We start from the raw sequence: 19,041 nt of genomic DNA, 5'->3' as shown, positions 1-19,041 counted from the left end.
AATTTTAAATATGATGAAGAACATTACATTGACATATGTGATATTTATGCTACGAATACCTCGCACGCAAGTTAGCCAGGAGTCATTTTCACTCTGGACGAGCATTTCGCATCATGTTGGCTGTAATCTTGGCTTTTTTTCTGTTCTTTACTGGTTGTGTGGAAGATTTTTTTAATCAAAATATGAACTAATCAAGTTTAATCAATGTGAATCTAACCATTTATGTTTCAAGTTATTCTACTATTATAATCAAGTATTTGCCTGTGTGTAGAGGCCTGCATGAGAATGGAATGTGCAGACATTACAAAACTGTACTATATGGTGAAGCTGCACATCCTATTTGGACATTAGACAAAATATATGATTTAGTCATGGAACATAAATTGGGGCTACCTGTCTGCTTCTGGGTGGCAGGCTGGAGACACAGCCAAAAGAGGTTAAAAGTAGGAGTGCACGATATATACCAGCCGATGATTAATGCGCATCTTGTCAGTAAAGCTGGTTCTATAATCAGCGGTAAATTCCATCAGGTGCGTGATTTCACATAGAGTATCTGTTACTACATAGAGCCGTTGTTAACTGACAAGCTGCACAAATCCACGTTCATTATCAGCATGGATTTGCGCAGCAAAGACCATCACTGTCCGGGCCAACCAGAAGCCGCGTGGATGACAGGAGAGGTCTACAGACTCCTGAAGATGCGGAACGCTGCCTTCAGAGCTGGAGATGAGGTGGGGCTGAGGACAGCTAGGGCTAGTAGTACCAAGTTCCTGGGTATGCACATCACAGAGAACACCTCATCACAGGCCAAGAAAGCACAGCACCGTCTCTACTTCCTACGGCTCTCTACCTCTCCGCAGAACTGAGAAGACTCCTAAGAGCCTCAGCCCCCATCATGTGCACCTTCTACAGAGGCACCATCGAGCATCTCATCCTTACTAGAGCTGCATCACTACCAGGTAAAAGCCGCCTGCAACATACCCTTGCCGTGAATACTCTTCAACGCATAGTGAGAGCAGCTGAGAAGATCATTGGTGTCTCCTTCCTCCCCTCCATAACATTTATGGAACCCGCCTCGCTAGCAAAGCCTCCTCCTCTGCATCATCGAGTGGATCCCACCCACCACTGCACATAGGCATTTCTTCAGTCTGCTGTCAATCAGGGAGGAGACCGCGGAGTTCTCCAGGCCAGGACCAGCAGACTGAAGGACAGCTTCTTCATCAGGCGTTCAGGAAGCTGAACTCGCCCGACCTTTGCCCCCACCCATCCCTCTTCTTGTTCTCCTCGGGCACCACTGAACTATGAACCATTTTATATTTAATCTGTATCTATCTGTATTTTTAGCTGTCTACTGTTATGTTATTATCTGTATTTACCATGGGTCTGAGAGTAAAGGCAATTTCACCTCTCTGTATGTATGCTGGTACATGTGGAAGAATTGACAACAAAGCAGACTTGACTTGAACTCGACCGGAGTATTATATTAACCAGCTGGAGTAGTTCCACCATCGCTTCCTTCCAGTCAATCATGCAGATTCCGCTGCGCACAAAGTCATCAACTAAGATCTCCATTGAATCTATGATTCTGAAAAATGCATCTCCAATGGTCTACTAATGCTATCGCAGATGGTTTGAAGCGACATGAGGGTGAGTAACTTTCCCGTTAACCTTGTGTGCTCCTCATTTTGGAGTCACACTCATGGTCTTTGCAGTCAAAAAAGTGATCGGACACCTGAAATGTAAACTTTTTTTTTTTTTTATCAGTAAAATCAATCTAATATATTTTTGTTCAATAATATTTTTTTCTGTTTTCTTTTGTATTTTGAGATAATTTTATTATACTAATTAATATTTATTCAATAATTATGATACATTTTCCCATTGAAAATAGTATGCTTATTTTTTTAAAAATTATTTTTCAATTAATGCAGTATTTCAGATTAAAATAGAGACTAGGCCTTTAAAATCCAATTTTTGAAGGCAGGATAGCACTTCCTGGTGAGAGCAAAAAAAGAAAAAACTGTAATTTCATGGTGTAACAACTAGATTCCTGTATAGGAGTGTATAGAGAGGCTTGTGAATTCCCTTGTTTTTTATACATAATTGTTTACTTTTATAAGGTTGTGGATTTAAGTGTATATTAAGGCTTTCTCAAAAACTACTTTTTGTCAAGGTTTATAATTGTTGTTGTTTTAAATGTTGATTTGAAGTGTAGGTTTTTGCGTTATTATTACTACATTCAAACCTGAACACAGAAAGCATTTTGTTACACAAAACATTAACATTTTATAAAATGTAACAAAAATGAACAGGAATGCTATATCAGAGGTTAATACTTCTGGTTCTGATCGGATTTTAACCTCTTATTTCAGTCTTCTGACTCATTTTGGCTATATGGTTATAGCCATACCAATTCATCTGAGTACGTATAATTCCGAGTGTGTCTGTGAATGAGTGTAAGTAAGTGTGTGTGAGTGGATGTATCCGTTTTACACTCTTGATGTTATAGAGTGTAACCCCTTCCTTGCTGTCCACTTTTTTACTGCATTGTAGTCAAATTATTGATTTTATTTTACATAGTAGCAGTGTTACAGTCACACCAGTTCATAGGTGTGTGTGTACAAGTGTGTCCGCACGTGTGTGAGTTGGTGTGTTGATTTTGCACTCTAAATGTTTTAGAGTTTCACCCATTCATTGCTGTGCAATTTTTGTCTGCATTGTGGAGGATTTGTAGATTGTACACACAAATATTTTCTGTATTTTTGATTTTTCTCCCCATTTCCAATTAATTTCCTATCGTCTGTCATTTTTGACCGAAGACCATGAGTGTGACTATTTTTTATAACCATTTAGCTTTTAGAATCATGGCCTCAATGAATTTTTTTTTTTGTTTGTTTGTTTTTTTTTTTTTGTAAAATTCTCCGGTCAAAAGTGACCGAAGACTGCACATTAACTAGCTTTACAGAGTTGGTCATGATGTGTTCACAGCTCAACCATGTTTGAAATGTTGGTAAAGCCTGATGACGTGATAAATTTGAAGAAGTGGTATAAAGTCTTGAACATTAGAGAAGAAATCATTTGCCAGGATAACTGTGAATCGAATCATCACACCGTGAGTCATGATTACTTATGTAGAGATATTTATATGATTTTTAAACATTTGGTTTGCATTATTTCAGCTTTGGTTATCATATATTCATTTCTAAAAGTTTCTTATCTGACACAACACTTTAAATATAATTCATGATTTTACATTGACAATATGTGATATTAGCAGGATAAACCAGACACTTTCACGCAATCACAGCAATGGAGGATTATTTGAAAAGTCAGATGAGAGTGAGTTCTCTGGTCTTCTACTACCTGACCTTGATCCTCGGCGTTCCTGGAAATGCATTTGTCGTGTATGTTGCTGGATTGAAGATGAAGAGGACTGTTAATACAGTAGGGTTTCTCAATCTAGCGATTGCTGACCTCTTGTGCTGCCTTTCCACTCTTTACTACATTACGAAGAGCGCTTTTGATAATCCCTGGCCTTACGGATCCATAATGTGCAAGATTGTCCCCTTCATTATGCTCATCACCAGGTTTGCCAGCATTTTCACCTTGAACTTGATTAGTCTGGATCGGTTTGTTCAGGTGATCACGCCGGTTTGGGCTCAGAATCATCGCAGCTTGTTCATCGCACGACTGTCCTGTGCAACGACTTGGATTCTGGGTTCAGTTCTCAGTCTGCCTTTTATGATGTTAAGAGAGACTCACACAAATAATAATAAAACATACTGCCGGCTTTATCAACATGATGACGACAGTTTTGAATTGTATGGAAGGTTAAGCATCATCAGATTTGTGTTTGGCTTTTTGGTTCCTCTCATATGCATCACAACATGCTACGGATTCATCGCACGCAAGTTAGGCAGGAGTCATTTTCACTCTGGACGAGCGTTTCGCATCATATTGGCTGTAATCATGGCCTTTTTTTTGTGCTGGTTGCCGTATCACATAGTGCGTTTGATAATCATGTACGGAAAGAGATCAAGTCGCTTGGTGGCTTTGGCAGTTAATCAGTTGGCCATCTCTTTTGGGTATTTCAACAGCTGTCTGAACCCCATTCTGTATGTTTTCATGGGGCAGGATTTTAAGAGCAATGTTAAACTTTCTCTAAGACGTGTTTTTGAAAGAGTTTTCTCTGAGGAGGGAACACAAGCATCACGATCCACACAGCCACAACACACACACTCAGTGTAGTGAAGATATCAAATCATTTATACAATATATACTGTATATGAGTTTTCTGATTGATTTTTATTACTATTTTAATAATGTTCTAATTATTCCTTTTTGAAATTCATCAACTCGAAGTCAGCAAGTCATCTAACTCTTATTCATCATTCCTGTGTTTTTTTTCTCCGTCTCTATTGTTGATGTATTTTCAGTGATTTGTGATTTGTGAACTATCGTCAAAGCTTAACATCACAATGATGGAATATTGATGCTTGATTAACTTTTTTGGTTGCTATCAGCTTAGAAAAATCTTGTAATATTTCACTAATAATGGCATGTGGTTTCTATGCTGAATTCATGAAGAAAAATAAAAAATGAATATACATAATTTGCATTCACTGTAGTGAAGGTATCAATTCTAAAACTATTTAATTATTTCTCTTCAAAAGTCAACAAGTCAAACTCAGCAGGTAATCTAACTTTTATCCATGATTCCTGTTTTTTCTGTATTGTTCATATATTTTCAGTGATTTGTGATGAACTTTTGCCAAAGTTTAAAACCAGCATAATAGAATACTGTGCTATATAGTGTCTTCTTTTGTTTGCTGTCAGCTTAGATAAAGTTTGTAATATTTCACTAATAATGGCTTGTGGTTTCTATACTGAATGCATTAAGAAAAATAAAAAAAATGAATATACATAATTTAAAGCTTGCTTTTATGATTAAAATTAACTATTTAACTTTTTTTTTTTAATTTAAATAGTTAAATTGATGATACATGGGGCAACTTTGGGCAATGTTGCGTGAATAGGCAACCAGGAGAGACACAGGGCTCACAACTGATCTAAAATATTCAGATATTCATTCTCAATGAGAAAGCGCCCAAGCAATATTGTTCAAAAAAAGTTGCCCAGCACAATATCTCAGAAATTTGCCCCGTGTATCATCAGCCTAAAACATATTTTATTTTTTCATATTCCAGTGCTTCGGTTATTTTATAATTCTGCTGTTATATTTATTTATTTATTTTTTGCTCACTTTTGTGTTACATGGACTTATAAATTACAAGCAAAGTGTGTATAAACAGTGTTTGCATATAAAGTGCAAAAATAATGTTTAAATGTATGTTCATTGGAATGTTCATTAAACATTCAATTAATTTTGAGTGAAGACTGTTAATTATTAGTGCAAATAGTTGCTAACAACATCAAATTCAGATATGCTTTAAAAGCAAAAAATAATCAGTTAGATCTTTACACACATGCACACAACTTCCTCTTTTTCCTCACAACATTCTGTACACTCTTTAAAATAAAGTTTTTTTATTAGCATCAATGGTTTTATGAAGAACCTTAAACATCAATGGAATCTTTCAAATGCAGAAAAGGTTCTTTATAGTAAAAAAATAATTTTCCGAGATTTTAAAAATGTTCTTCACAACGGTTCTTTTAGGAACTGTTCACTGAAAGGTTCTTTTGGGAACCAAAAATGGTTCTTCTAATGACATCACTGCAAAAACACCCTTTTGGAACCTTTATTTTTAAGACCATACTCAAGTGATATACAATATATATTGTTGCCCAGCAATAAACTGCTAAATGCTAAAAGTTCATATGTGCGTTGAGATGAGAACTGCCTGCTCGTTGTTCTAGTTTTGTCTGTGAAGAATGTGGCAATCATCAGCTGTTAAAGAGGTGGTGGAGGGGGACAGAGGAGAGAATTGAATGTTTTGAAGAGACTACGTGTGTCTGAAGCGCTGTTGATCTTGTTGTGGAAGTATGAAGATTTGGCAGTATAGACTTATACATAATACATGATACATACTCTGATATAGTCTGATGGATCTTTTGATTTGCACCATTTTCTCTCTGCTGCCCTGAGTTTAGACCGATGTTCACGAAGAACATCAGATAACATCAGAGGACATATATCGTTTAGACAAGAAGGAAAAGTGGAGCATAAAGTGTCAATTGCTGCATTCATATCCAGGGAGCGTAGGTTTTACCTAAAAGTAACCGGAAGAGGGGTTGGTGGCACACAGGTAGCAAGACGTAGGTTAAATATTATGAAGAAATGGTCAGAGATATGTAGGGGTTTTACCAAAATGTTGTCTGCAATACAATTGCATGTGTAAATTTAGTCAAGCTGGTTGTCTGATTTGTGAGTGCATGTGGTGGTAAGGCGTTTGAAATCAAAAGAAGCGTAAATGGAAGTAAATGGAAGCCTGTAGCATAAAGCTTCTCCAGATGAATGTTGGATGTGGACTGCCATCCTCAGGGAATGAGCACAGCAGCCCATCAAACTTCCTCTAATAAGGTACTCAGTTGACCACGAGGGTGTTAGTTACTAAGTTTTATAGGAGCTGTTCCTGTATTAGCATTAGGGGTGTCCCCGACTAAGGAATTACATAGTCAAATCAGAATTGTTAAGTCTTTCCAATAATCGACTGATAGTTGAATCATGTGTGTGTTTATTTTCTTTCAAATGCAGCACATAAATGGGGATTCTCTCAAAATCAGTTACTGACAGAGTGAAAATCATAACAATGGATTGGACAAAATAAGATATGTCAAAAACATTTACTCCATTGGAACTGCCCTGCTTAACGCCACTACACATACAGGTGCATCTCAATAAATTAGAATGTCGTGGAAAAGTTGATTTATTTCAGTAATTCAACTCAAATTGTAATTTAACAAAAACAATACCATTTGAGTTGAATTACTGAAATAAATCAACTTTTCCATGACATTCTAATTTATTGAGATGTACCTCTGTATATATTGTGGCGGGGTGAAGGAGGACACGACTTGAGGATGAAGGGTAAGTTCCCCGAAGGGTGGATTTTATTAGAGGTCCGGGTAGTGAAATGGCGTTGGCGTGAGGTGGCTTGGTGCACGGTGCTCGGCTTCCTCGTAAAAGGGGTGCGCTGGTGCAGTGTGGGTCCGTGCTTTCCCGTGGGTGTTGGGGCTGGCAGTCACACGCTGCTCTCTGCGGGCACAATGAAAGAAAGGGTTAGCCGAGTCTAGCGGAGACATCTCTCACCTCTGTGTTCGCTTGCCGGGTTTATGAGAGCAGCGTTTGATGGGGCGCAGGTGTGGCCGCTCAGCCCGTGGTGAGCAGGTGCAGGTGTGCCTGCTCAGTTTCCAGGGCGACGCTGATGAGAGCTCGGGACATGCGTCACACCCCCCCCCCCCAAGCGTCGTCCTGTTCCTACGGAGAAGCGGGGAGATCGGGGGAGGGTGGGGAGTGGACCCTGACAGACCTGCGAAAGCTGCCCATATCCGGGAGAGTCCGTCGGCGTTGGCGTTGGCTGTCCCCGCTCGGTGTTGCACGGTAAAGTTGAAGTCCTGGAGCGCGAGGAACCACCGCGTCACCCTGGCATTCGTCTCCTTGGCTCGGGCCATCCACTGTAGGGGAGCGTGATCTGTTACCAGGGTGAAGTGGCGGCCGAGGAGGTAATACCTGAGCTCCAGGACTGCCCACTTGACGGCCAACGCTTCCCTCTCTACCGTGGCGTATCGTTGTTCCGCAGGGGTCAGCTTTCGGCTTATGAACATCAACGGAAGTTCCTCACCGTCGTGGCCCTGCGATAGGACGGCTCCCAACCCGGTGTCGGATGCATCCGTCTGCAGCAGGAAGGGGCAGTTGAAGTCGGGGGCTCGGAGGACGGGTTCCGTCGTGAGGGCCGCCTTTATCCGGTGGAACGCCGCTTCCGTCTCGGGGGTCCACGGGACCTTCTCCGGCTGCCCCTTCCTGGTCAGGTCTGTCAGGGGAGCAGCTAAGGAGGAGAAGTTAGGGATAAAGCAGCGGTAGTACCCCGCCAACCCCAAAAAGGCCCGTACCTGTGTCTTGGAGGTGGGCCGCGGCGCAGAGAGGATAGCTGCCACCTTCTTCTCTTGGGGTTTAATGAGGCCGCGGCCCACCTGGTACCCCAAGTACTTCGCCTCGGCGAGGGCCAGATGACACTTCTGGGGGTTGGCGGTCAGGCCAGCCCTTCGTAGTTCCGTTAGCACCCTCCGCAGCCGCTCTAGATGGTCCTCCCAAGTCTCCGAATGAATGACGACATCATCGAGGTAGGCCGCCGCATATGCCTGATGCGGCCGAAGGAGGACGTCCATCAAGCGTTGGAAGGTGGCCGGGGCCCTGTGTAGGCCGAAGGGAAGGACCCGGTACTGCCAGTGGCCACTTGGGGTAGAGAAGGCCGTCTTGGGTTTGGTCTGCTCCGTTAAGGGGACCTACCAGTAGCCCTTGGTAAGGTCGAGAGTGGAGATGAACCGAGCCCTTCCCAAACGGTCCAACAACTCGTCCACACGGGGCATTGGGTACCCGTCAAATTCGGAGACTTCGTTTAGGCGGCGGAAGTCGTTACAGAAGCGGAGGGTGCCGTCGGGCTTCGGAACCATGACGATGGGGCTGGACCATGGGCTGCGCGATGGTTCAATTACCCCTAACCTCAGCATCTCCTGTACCTCGTCCTCGATGGCGTGTCGCCGAGCCTCCGGGACACGGTAGGGCCGCTGCCGGACGATGGTCCCCGGTGGTGTGCGGACGTCGTGTTCTATGACGTGGGTCCGCCCAGGCTGGGGGGAGAACACATCCGGAAACTGACTGACCAGGTGCTGCAGCTCCAACTTCTGGGCGGCGGAGAGTTGAGGATCCATATCAACAACCACGGGAGTCGAGCTGGTGTAGGCCGAGAGCTGGGGCCCGGTCCTGACCCAGCGCTTCAGCAGATTGACATGGTAAAGCTGATCCTCCTTCCTTTTCCCTGGTTGCCGTACACGGTACGTGACGGGACCGACCTTCTCCGTGACTGTGTAGGGCCCTTGCCAGGTGGCCAAGAACTTACAGGCGGCCGTGGGAACCAGCACCAGGACATGGTCTCCTCGCTGGAACTCCAGTGGTTGGGCCGCCCGGTTGTAATGCCGTTGCTGCGCCTGTTGTGCCTTGACGAGGTGCTCCCGGACGATGGGCATGACTCTGTCGATCCGCTCCCTCATCTCACGCACATGTTCGATGGTGGTCCGGTGTACCGCCGGTTGTTGTTCCAAGGCCTATCGGGCCACATCGAGCAGACCGCGGGGTTGTCGGCCGAAGAGCAGCTCGAACGGGGTAAAGCCAGTGGAGGCCTGAGGGATCTCCCGAATCCCGAAGAGCACGTAGGGGAGCATCTGGTCCCAGTCTCGCTTATCTTCGGCCGCCACTCGGCGCAACATCTGTTTGAGGGTCTGGTTAAAGCGCTCGACGAGCCCGTCGGTCTGGGGGTGGTACACCGTGGTGCGGAGCTGTCAGATCTTCAGGAGGTTGCAGACCTCTGCCATCATCCGGGACATGAACGGGGTGCCCTGGTCAGTCAGTATTTGGGAGGGGATGCCAACCCGGCTGAAGAGGAGGAACAGCTCCTGGGCTATGGCCTTCGTGGTGGCTTTACGGAGGGGAATGGCCTCAGGGTAGCGGGTGGCATAATCCACGATGACGAGGATGTGTTCATGGCCCCGGGCGGACTTCGGCAGCGGCCCCACCAAATCCATCCCAATCCGCTCGAAGGGCACCTCTATGATGGGCAGCGGTATCAGTGGGCTGGGGGGAGGGGTCCGAGGCGACGTCTGTTGGCACGTTGGGCAGGCCTGGCAGAATCGTCGGACTTCGGCCTCTAGGCCCGGCCAGTGGAACCGGTCGCGGAGGCGCTGGATCGTTTTTGGGCCTGCCATCGGGTGGGCGTGGGCGATCTCGATTACTGCCTCCGTTTTGCTGTGCGGGACCACCAGCAGGGTTTTTTCCTCCCCCCTCCGCTGGGTGACACAGTAAAGCAAGCCATTGTCCACGATAAAGTGGGGCGTTGGGTGGGGTGCCGGCTGAAGTTCCTTTCCCTCCGCAACCCTCACCCGAGCCCAACAGTGCTTGAGGCGATCGTCCTCGTGCTGCTCCTTGGAGAAACCCCCGGCCCCAGTCACCTGCTGGAACAAATCAAAGTAGAGGTAATGAGAGGGACGGGGTGACTTACCATCCCTGGGGCTGTCGGAGGCCAGCAGCACGGGACGTCGTCGGGCTTTCCTGCCGGGCTTCCGGGTTGGGCGGTTCCCGGCAAGGCTGGCAGGCTGAGTGACGGCGGCGAGTAGGCGGTCGAACCCTGGCCAGTCCCTTCCAAGGAGGACCGGCACTGGTAGATCCCTGACGAGCCCGACGTCTACTGGCCAGGCACCGGTTGGCGCAGCGATGGTAACCCGCCGCGCTGGCACTTCTCGGGTGTCGCCGTGCACACAGGTAATGGGGAGTCTAGTCTTGGCTTCGGCCCCCGGGGGTAGGATCGACGTTTTGACCAGGCTGACCGCACTGCCAGAGTCCAGAAGAGCGAGGAAGGGGCGGCCGTTTATTTTCACCTCCGCCCGCGGCGCGTTCTCTGTGTGCACGGCGCAGCCTGCCAGCCAAGGTCGTCCTGGGGAGCTGGGTGCTTCCGTGGGCATGGGCTCATCCTGTGGGCCGGGAACCGCCGGCCTGCTCACCGGTCGCTGGGTGCCCTCCGGCGCGCGCCGCTCCTGGACCACCCTTCGGGGAAACGGCGGCGCTCTCCCCCCTACCTCCCGGTGTTGGGTGGCCTCCGCCAGCTCTATGGCCTCGACCAGTTCGTCCACGTTGGTCGGGTTCCGCATACCGGCTGCCTGACGTAGCGGGCGGGGAAGGGCCCGCAGGAGTCGGTCGACCACAACGCGCTCCGCTACCTGGTGTACGGTGGGACCCCCAGCCAGCAACCAGTGCTGGGCCAGACTGGAGAGGCTAGCGGCTTGAGCCCGGGCCGGCTGCCGCGGGTCGAAGGTCCACTCGTTGAATAGCTGGGCAGCGCTGATCGGAGACAGCCCCATTCGGCCCAGGATCTCCTTCCGTAAGACCTCGTAGGAGGTGCTTTGTTCCGGGGGAAGCGCGAAGTACTCTCGCTGAGCCTCTTCCGTGAGCAGTGGGGCCACGATGCGCGCCCATTCCTCCACGGTCTCGAACATCTGGAGATACATCGTTACGTCATCGTGTGCTGTCATCCTGGGTAGTAGCTGCGTTGCCTGGACACGGGGGTCAGGTAGCGGAGTTCGCGGGGCTGTGGCGAGACGGAGCGCGGCCAGCTCACGTTCGGTTTCCCCCTGCCGGGAGGCCATGTGCTCCATGATTTGCTGCTGGCGGATGCTCACCTCGGTGAGGTGCTTCAACAGCTCTTCCATCGTTGGGGGAGGAGCGCAACCTGGGGAACCAGAGAAAATACATGAGGCAAGGAGCGTGGGGAAAAAAAACAAAACAACAATCCAAACCAGTCCAGTCGTCGAACGCCGTGTGAGGAGGGGTCGTCGGTGTCCTCTTCACTGTCATGCCAGCATTCTCCACCAGTGTGGCGGGGTGAAGGAGGACACGACTCGAGGAAGGGTAAGTTCCCTGAAGGGTGGATTTTATTAGAGGTCCGGGTAGTGAAATGGCGTTGGCGTGAGGTGGCTTGGTGCTCGGTGCTCGGCTTCCTCGTAAAAGGGGTGCGCTGGTGCAGTGTGGGTCCGTGCTTTCCCGTGGGTGTTGGGGCTGGCAATCACACGCTGCTCTCTGCGGGCACAATGAAAGAAAGGGTTAGCCGAGTCTTGCGGAGACATCTCTCACCTCTGTGTTCGCTTGCCGGGTTTATGAGAGCAGCGTTTGATGGGGCGCAGGTGTGGCCGCTCAGCCCGTGATGAGCAGGTGCAGGTGTGCCTGCTCAGTTTCCAGGGCGACGCTGATGAGAGCTCGGGACACGCGTCACAATATATATATATATATATATAAATTTATATATATATATATATATATATATATATATATATATATATATATAGTGTGTGTGTGTGTGTGTGTGTGTGTGTGTGTGTGCCTGTATGTATGGGTTGTGTCAATTTAAAAAGAAAAAAATTTAGTTGCTCTTAAAAAACCTGAAAACCACTGATGTAGAGGCATGTATTTCCAATGAGCCTATGTTGCAACAATAAACAACAGATATAGAAATGAAGTATTAAGCAAACACTTATGCACTACTGCCTTCTCTGCTGACTAATTGCTTCAGCTACATCAGTATTATCTTTAGACACACACATTTACTGGCAGTTACAAAGAAATTTTTTGCCAACATGTACCTCTTTATTATTTTTTTTTGTAGGATTGAAAATGATCAAAGACTTCTGCTTTCCCGTACCAAACATCTTGCATAACAAAAGGGCCATTTGGCATTACTGAAGGCACAGAGGTGCTGATAGTGATCAAGGCCTCTGTATACATGACATAAAGTAATTGTCACACCTTTAGACCCTAGCTAAAGCTATAATCTGCTGATTGGTAAGTTTGAATGTCTCAGATTTGGTTTTAGTCACATGGTCAAGGAAAGGATAAACGAAGATTGTAATTTTTGCTCTTTCTCTTTTCTTGGCTGGCGATCTCTCTTCATTTGGGGCTCTGCCCTCTCTCCCTCTCTTTATCTCTCAAGTAACATTTTACATGTATGCTGGGTACAATTAACTATGTTTTACCATCCATCATCTATTTTGTAACCAATTCAAGTGTAACCATAACAAAATACATAAAATCGAAAATACCATTTCAACTGTAAATTATGTGCTACCTAGTCTTGATTCAACATTAACACTGAAGTGCTACCTATTGCAATATAATATACGTCACAGTGACAGCATATGAAATGTAGTATGTTCAGATTACATCCATACAACACACATTCATACTAGACAAAACATACTCTTTTAGCGGTCGTGAAATAATTATTTATTTTAAAAAAACACCTACTCAGGAGTATGTGACTTCACGTGCAGCCAACGAAATGGACTGTATACAACTACAGTGAATGTTTTTATATCATAATTAAGAATTTAGTTTGTTAACTAGATGCTGCATTAGTAAAGGACAGGCTGAGAGGATGCTAACATTAGTAGTAGCACCTCAGCCTTAAAACAACATAATGAAAGTACACTCAAGTCCGACCAAAATGTTTAATGTCATGATTGAATGAAAGAATGAAAGTCATGACATTTGGTAACCCATACTCGGAACTGGTGCTCTGCATTTAACCCATCCAAGTGCACACACACAGCAGTGAGAAGTGAACACACCGTGAGCAATGGGCAGCTATATCCAGCACCTGGGGAGCAACTGGGGGTTCAGTGCCTTGCTCAAGGACACTTCAACCATGGGTATTGAGGGTGGAAGAGAGCACTGTTCATTCACTCCCTCCCACCTACAACTCCTGCCAGCACCGAGACTCGAACCTGCGACCTTCTGGTTACAAGTCCAACTCTCTAGCCATCAGGCCACAGCTGCACCCAATTGTTACCATCAATTAGTTTGTGTCCAGCTGGTCTCTTATGCATTTATTAAGCCAGCGAAGTTGCTAGTGACGTGAAATATCACAAGCGAACTTCAAACTCATCTATGCCACTTTTTAATTCTTAAAGTGCACTTTTGTCTGATTGGAAATTAAATAAACTATTTTAGACCTCCGCTTGAACTGTGTAGATGTTTAAAGATGACCAGGATTTCAGTACCTGACCATCTTTAAGCACGACTGTTTGGATATAAAATGCTAACACTTTAAAATAGGATTACATTTGTAAAATAATGTTCTAAATAATATTCAGTTTCTTGCACAGACTTACCGTTTTGCTTCATTTTTTTTCTTCTTTTTCAAATTTGGTTCATTAATATGCCTTCAAGAGATACAGGTGTTAATTTTGTGTTCCTTGATATACTTTTCTTTTTTCTTAAAAACCAGTAGCCACTGACATGCATTTTATTAATCATCAAGGACCACAGTTGTAGCTAAAAATCTTCTTCAATCTTTAATCTATTCAGATTTATTCGTTTCTCTGCTCATTATATTTAAAGGGGTCATCGGATGCCCATTTTCCACAAGTTAATATGATTCTTTAGGGTTTTAATGAAAAGTCTATAACTTACTTTCTTTCTTTAAAATTTCTCAATGGTAGTGTAAAACAACACCCTTTTTACCCTTTCAAAAACAGCTCTGTTCACAGCAAGCCGTTTCAGTGCATGTCCCTTTAAATGCTAATGAGCTCTGCTCACCCCGCCCCTCTCTTCCATGGGGAGACGAGCCTCTCTCATGAGACTGTTAACTTCAGCCACATTTAGCCGCGGAATTTGCTAACTAGCACCTTATTAGGAAAGGCTATTTGCAAAGATTCATAAAAAAAAAACCTTCTTCTGTAGGTGAAGCTGGATCACGAATGATTGAATGAAAAACAAAATTGTAATCCACTGCTGTCACAATACTGTGTCGGAAGGAACACAGAGCTGAGGATAATCAAAATAGTCTTTATTAATCCAACGCAGGGTAAATCCAACATGGGAGAACAGGAGGAAGACACACGCATGGGACTGGTTGACCCGACAAAACTGAACTGAAAGGACTGGGGCTTATAAAGACAGGATAATGAGGGAACACCTGGGAACTAAGGAGACACACCTGGTAACTAATCAACAATCAAGGAGAGACAGAAACTGGGTCACAGGGGGAAAAAAACACACAGACAAGTCCATAGTTCTGACATTTCGCCCCCCTCCCAGAAGGTGCGTTCTCGCACCATAGGCAACAACAGGAGGAAGCATAGGTTGGAGCTTGGGAGGAGGTTCTGGTGGAGGTCAAGAGGGCTGGCAGACAGAGACCACGGAGGGAGAAGCCAGGGAGGAGACGACGGAGGAAGGAGCCAGGGAGGAGACAGGAGGAGATTGGAGCAGGAGGAGCCCAGCAGGACCCAGGCCATAATGACGGCCCAAGGTGGAGCCGACGGTTCTAGGAGGCATGGAGGCGGAGACAGAGAGCCAATAAGCCAGGGGGATGCTGAGGATCTGGGGGGCCAGAGTGGAGCCGAGGGCTCTGGGGACTGAGGCGGAGATCCAGAGATCCACGGTGGAGCTAGAGCGACTGAGGACCAAGGTGGAGCTGGCGGGAAGAAGGAGCCCAACGGAGCTGTTGGGACAGAGCGACTAGGCGCAGCCAGTGGAGAGGAGTCCAGAGGCGATGGCGGGTCGACGCCCAACCAAGGCAGAGCCGGAGGGATGAGGGAGCCTGGTGCAGCTGATGGATCGCTGGTTGAAGGTGGAGGCAAGGGATCAAGGAGCCGAGGTGGAGCTGCTGGGACTACGGGCAGAGGCGGAGTCCGGGCCTCGGAGGCTGGAGGCAGAGGTGAGGGAGACTCCAACCACGGCAATGCTGGAGATTGGCAGTCCCACGGGGCTCACACAGCATAGATGGTGGGCTGAGGGTGAGCAGAGGGGCTGCCAGACTACAGCGGTGGAGAGGGCAGGAGCGGGTGGGAGGGCAGGCATTTTCGAGGAGCGGGCACTGGAGGACACTTTCTAGGACCAGGCACTGGAGGACACTTTCTAGGAGCAGGCACTGGAGGACACTCTCTATGAGCAGGCACTGGAGAATCAGAAGCCCCCTCAGGGCTGGACAAGGAAACCAAGGATGAAGGAGGGCTGGACGGGTCCAGCAGAGACGACGGAGAGAGGAGAGGGGGCAGTTCAATTTCCAGTTCCGATTCCCAATCAATAAGATCCTTCTCCTCACTTTGGCCCTTTTGGTGTTCCATAGTTTGCTCACCCTCAGCCGCGATGCAGGGGGGTGGAGCTCCTCTCCGCACTCACACCGTCCACAACTTTCTCCCTCGTGGTGGGCACTGTCACCGGCTCTCGCACCTGGTCAGACGGGTTGGGCTCTGGCTCTCCATCATCAGCGGGCTTGGGCTTATGCTCCGTACTGTAGGGAGATGGTGGGCTGTGGATCCGGCAAGATCCTCCATGGGGCAGATGGTAAGAGACGACCTGTTTCTCACAAGAGCCCACTTCACAAAGGCAGCAAATTCCTCCAGGAGGAGGAGGAATTTGGGGCAAAGGAGGGGATCCATATACACAACGGAAAGAAAAAGGACTGAGGAAAACCGGAAAACAAATGGAGGGTAGACACACAATTTACACTGTTTTTTGGTTGTGTCCTCTGTCTGTCACGGTTCATGAATGCATTGCTTCCTGCTTGTCTCATGTTTGGGTTGTGACATGTGTGTGGGTGTGTGTGAGTGGGTGTTACCAGCAATCATTGTCTGATCAGCGGCCAGCTGCTCTCACTCATGGCGCCAGCTGCAGTTAATCCACTCACCTTTAAATACTCACCCAGTCATTGTTCAATACTCACCCAGTGTCATTGTTCCGATTCCGTGTTCCCTGTGGATTATGTCATCACCTGGAGTTACTACCGTCATTCACCAGCGCACCCGACTCACCATCTCGTCTGTCCAGTGCCGTCCATCGAGGTCCCTGCGCCACCCGCCGTCAATCGGAGATTTCTTCACATTATAATTTCAATAAAGAGTTCACTTGCAGTTGCTTCCTGTCTTCCTTCATGACAGAATGATCTGACCACCTGATGGAAGCAGCGAGTAACTCATCCCCGTCACTGAAGGAATTCTCAACAACAGCATCCGGCGAATGGATTCTAAGGAGAAAAATCTTAACGACACAGGTCGCGCCGTACAGGCTTTGGTGGCGCAGGTGTCCGAGCTCACCCAGCAATTACAACTCCTGCGAGTTCCCACTGCGCCGCACCACGCCAGTCGCTCCCCCCACACCACCAGAGAGCCCCTCCCAGTCGGAGCCCCGCCTACCAGTTCCAGAGGCATATTCCGGTGAGCCCAGTTACTGCAGAGCTTTTCTAACATGATGCTCAATGCATTTTTCTCTCCAACCCAGGACCTTCAACAGTGAACGAGCCAAGGTCACGTTTGTGCTAACGCTGTTAACTGCGAGAGCCGCACTATGGGGGAAGGCGGTGTGGGAGAACCAAGATCCATGCTGCGCCTCGTTCCAAACACTTGCCGCGGAGATGAGACGCATATTCGATCGGGCCGTCGCCGGGAGAGAGGCGGCAAGAATACTTGCGGACCTGCGACAGGGAGAGAGATCGGTTTCTGACTTCTCCATTGAATTCAGAACTTTGGCGGCTGAGTGTCAATGGAACGAGGAGGCGCAGTGGGACATGTTCCTGCATGGGTTGGCTGACCGCGTCCAGAGAGAGATTTACGCCCTGGATCTTCCGACATCCCTTAATGGACTGATTGAGCTGGCACTGAGAGTAGATGCATGACTGTCCCGAGTAGAGCGACGGACCCTACTCAGTCATACTCCTGGAGGAGCTGCCGGTTCACGAGTCAGCAGCGGCGACGCGGTCAGCCCCATCTATGATCACGAGCCCATGCAGGTGGGGTGAGCTCGGCTTTCCCGGGCTACACTAAATCAAATCATTAAAACACAGAAAGAGAAATATCTTAAAAAACTGGACAGAAGCAACAGCTCAAAGTAAATTAGATCTGTCTCTAAACAGAGAATAAAAATTGGCAGAATACCTAAACACAGTGGCAGACCTGTACACACTCAGTGACTATAACCTCACTAGTGAGACATGGAGACATAGACAGACCTGGCTGATAAAAGAAGACAGATTGTGTCTACACCGCACACAACATGAAGTGGAAACAGAACTGCACTTTTTAACAACATGCCCTAATTATACACAAATTAGGGAAACATTCTTCCCCCAATTCATAAACCAGCACAAAGACTTCAACCAGATACAACAAAAGGACAAACTGCCGTACATTCTGGGATAAACCTCAACAAGCTCTAACCTGGCTACAAGGTATGTCAAGTCCTGCCATGATAAAAGGACAAGCAGCAGAACAGAACCACAGCTGGAAGAAAACACTGTACAACACACATAAACTGACATGACAGGATCCAGTCCTTCTCCTGTCTCTTTATTAGAATTTTTATTAGTATTTTTGTTTTACTGTATACAGATATATAGACTCTATATGCTATATGATTAAAATGACTTTTGCCTATAAAACTCCTAATTTGTTGCTTATTAATAGTTAGTAAGGTAGTTGTTAAGTTTAGTTATTGGGTAGGATTAGGGATTTAGAATATGGTCATGCAGAATATTTGCTTTATAAGTACTAAACAGTCTATATGCATGCTAAGAAGCATCTAGTTGATAGTGAGAAGTCGTGACATTTGCCAAGTATGGTAACCCATACTCGGAATTGATGCTCTGCATTTAACCCATCCAAGTGCACACACACAGCAGTGAGAAGTGAACACACCATGAACACACACCCAGAGCAGTGGGCAGCTATATCCAGCACCCAGTGAGCAACTGGGGGATCAGTGCCTTCCTCAAGGGCACTTCAGCCATGGGTATTGAGGGTGGAAGAGAGCATTGTTCATTCACTCCCCACCCACCTACAACTCCTGCTGGCACAGAGACTCGAACCTGCGACCTTCGGGTTACAAGTCCAACTCTCTAACCATTAGGCCACAGCTGCCCTGTACTAAAATTTTACCGACTGATTGTTCATTTATATAATGTAAACTATCATTGTCCTGCTATTTATACCATAAATGCATATTATATACTATAATACAGCATATAATACTGTATTATAGTATTGTGTTCGAGCATAGTGAGAACCCAAGTGCAGTTTATTTACAGAGTGATCCAAAACATCCAAACATAATCCAAACAAGAAATGAAGACTTGACTTGACTTGAACAGACTTGACTTGACGAGGCATGAATCAGACTTGACAGAAACAGACTAGACTCACCAACAGCAGGTTAAAACATTAATACATGACAAGGCACAATGACAAAAACATGACTACTTATAACAAACAATACAGGTCACATGACAAGAACAAACCAATGGGGAACAAGACACATGACTAAGACAA

The 19,041-nt window shown here is 46.6% G+C and overlaps 2 protein-coding genes across 2 annotated transcripts; one reads left to right on the top strand and one right to left on the bottom strand.

The window, feature by feature from the left end:
- The first annotated feature begins 2,589 nt into the window (after positions 1-2,589).
- LOC109089521 (C3a anaphylatoxin chemotactic receptor-like) lies at positions 2,590-4,557 on the top strand. The gene has a single exon (XM_019103583.2). It carries the CDS (start codon positions 3,310-3,312, stop codon positions 4,246-4,248), a length of 939 nt encoding a protein of 312 aa, XP_018959128.1. The 5' UTR covers positions 2,590-3,309; the 3' UTR covers positions 4,249-4,557.
- Positions 4,558-7,074: 2,517 nt separating this feature from the next.
- On the bottom strand, positions 7,075-11,235 carry LOC109072384. The gene is given in 5 exon segments (XM_042732047.1): positions 7,075-7,216; positions 7,481-8,463; positions 8,842-9,219; positions 9,295-10,701; positions 10,825-11,235. Coding segments are annotated over 5 exon segments (3,321 nt in total).
- Between the last annotated feature and the right edge of the window lie 7,806 nt (positions 11,236-19,041).

The sequence above is a fragment of the Cyprinus carpio genome, chromosome B10 (assembly GCF_018340385.1).
Source record: "Cyprinus carpio isolate SPL01 chromosome B10, ASM1834038v1, whole genome shotgun sequence".
Taxonomy (NCBI): Eukaryota; Metazoa; Chordata; class Actinopteri; order Cypriniformes; family Cyprinidae; genus Cyprinus; species Cyprinus carpio.
Note: the sequence above shows the minus strand (reverse complement) of the source record. Positions and strands in the feature narration are given on the sequence as shown.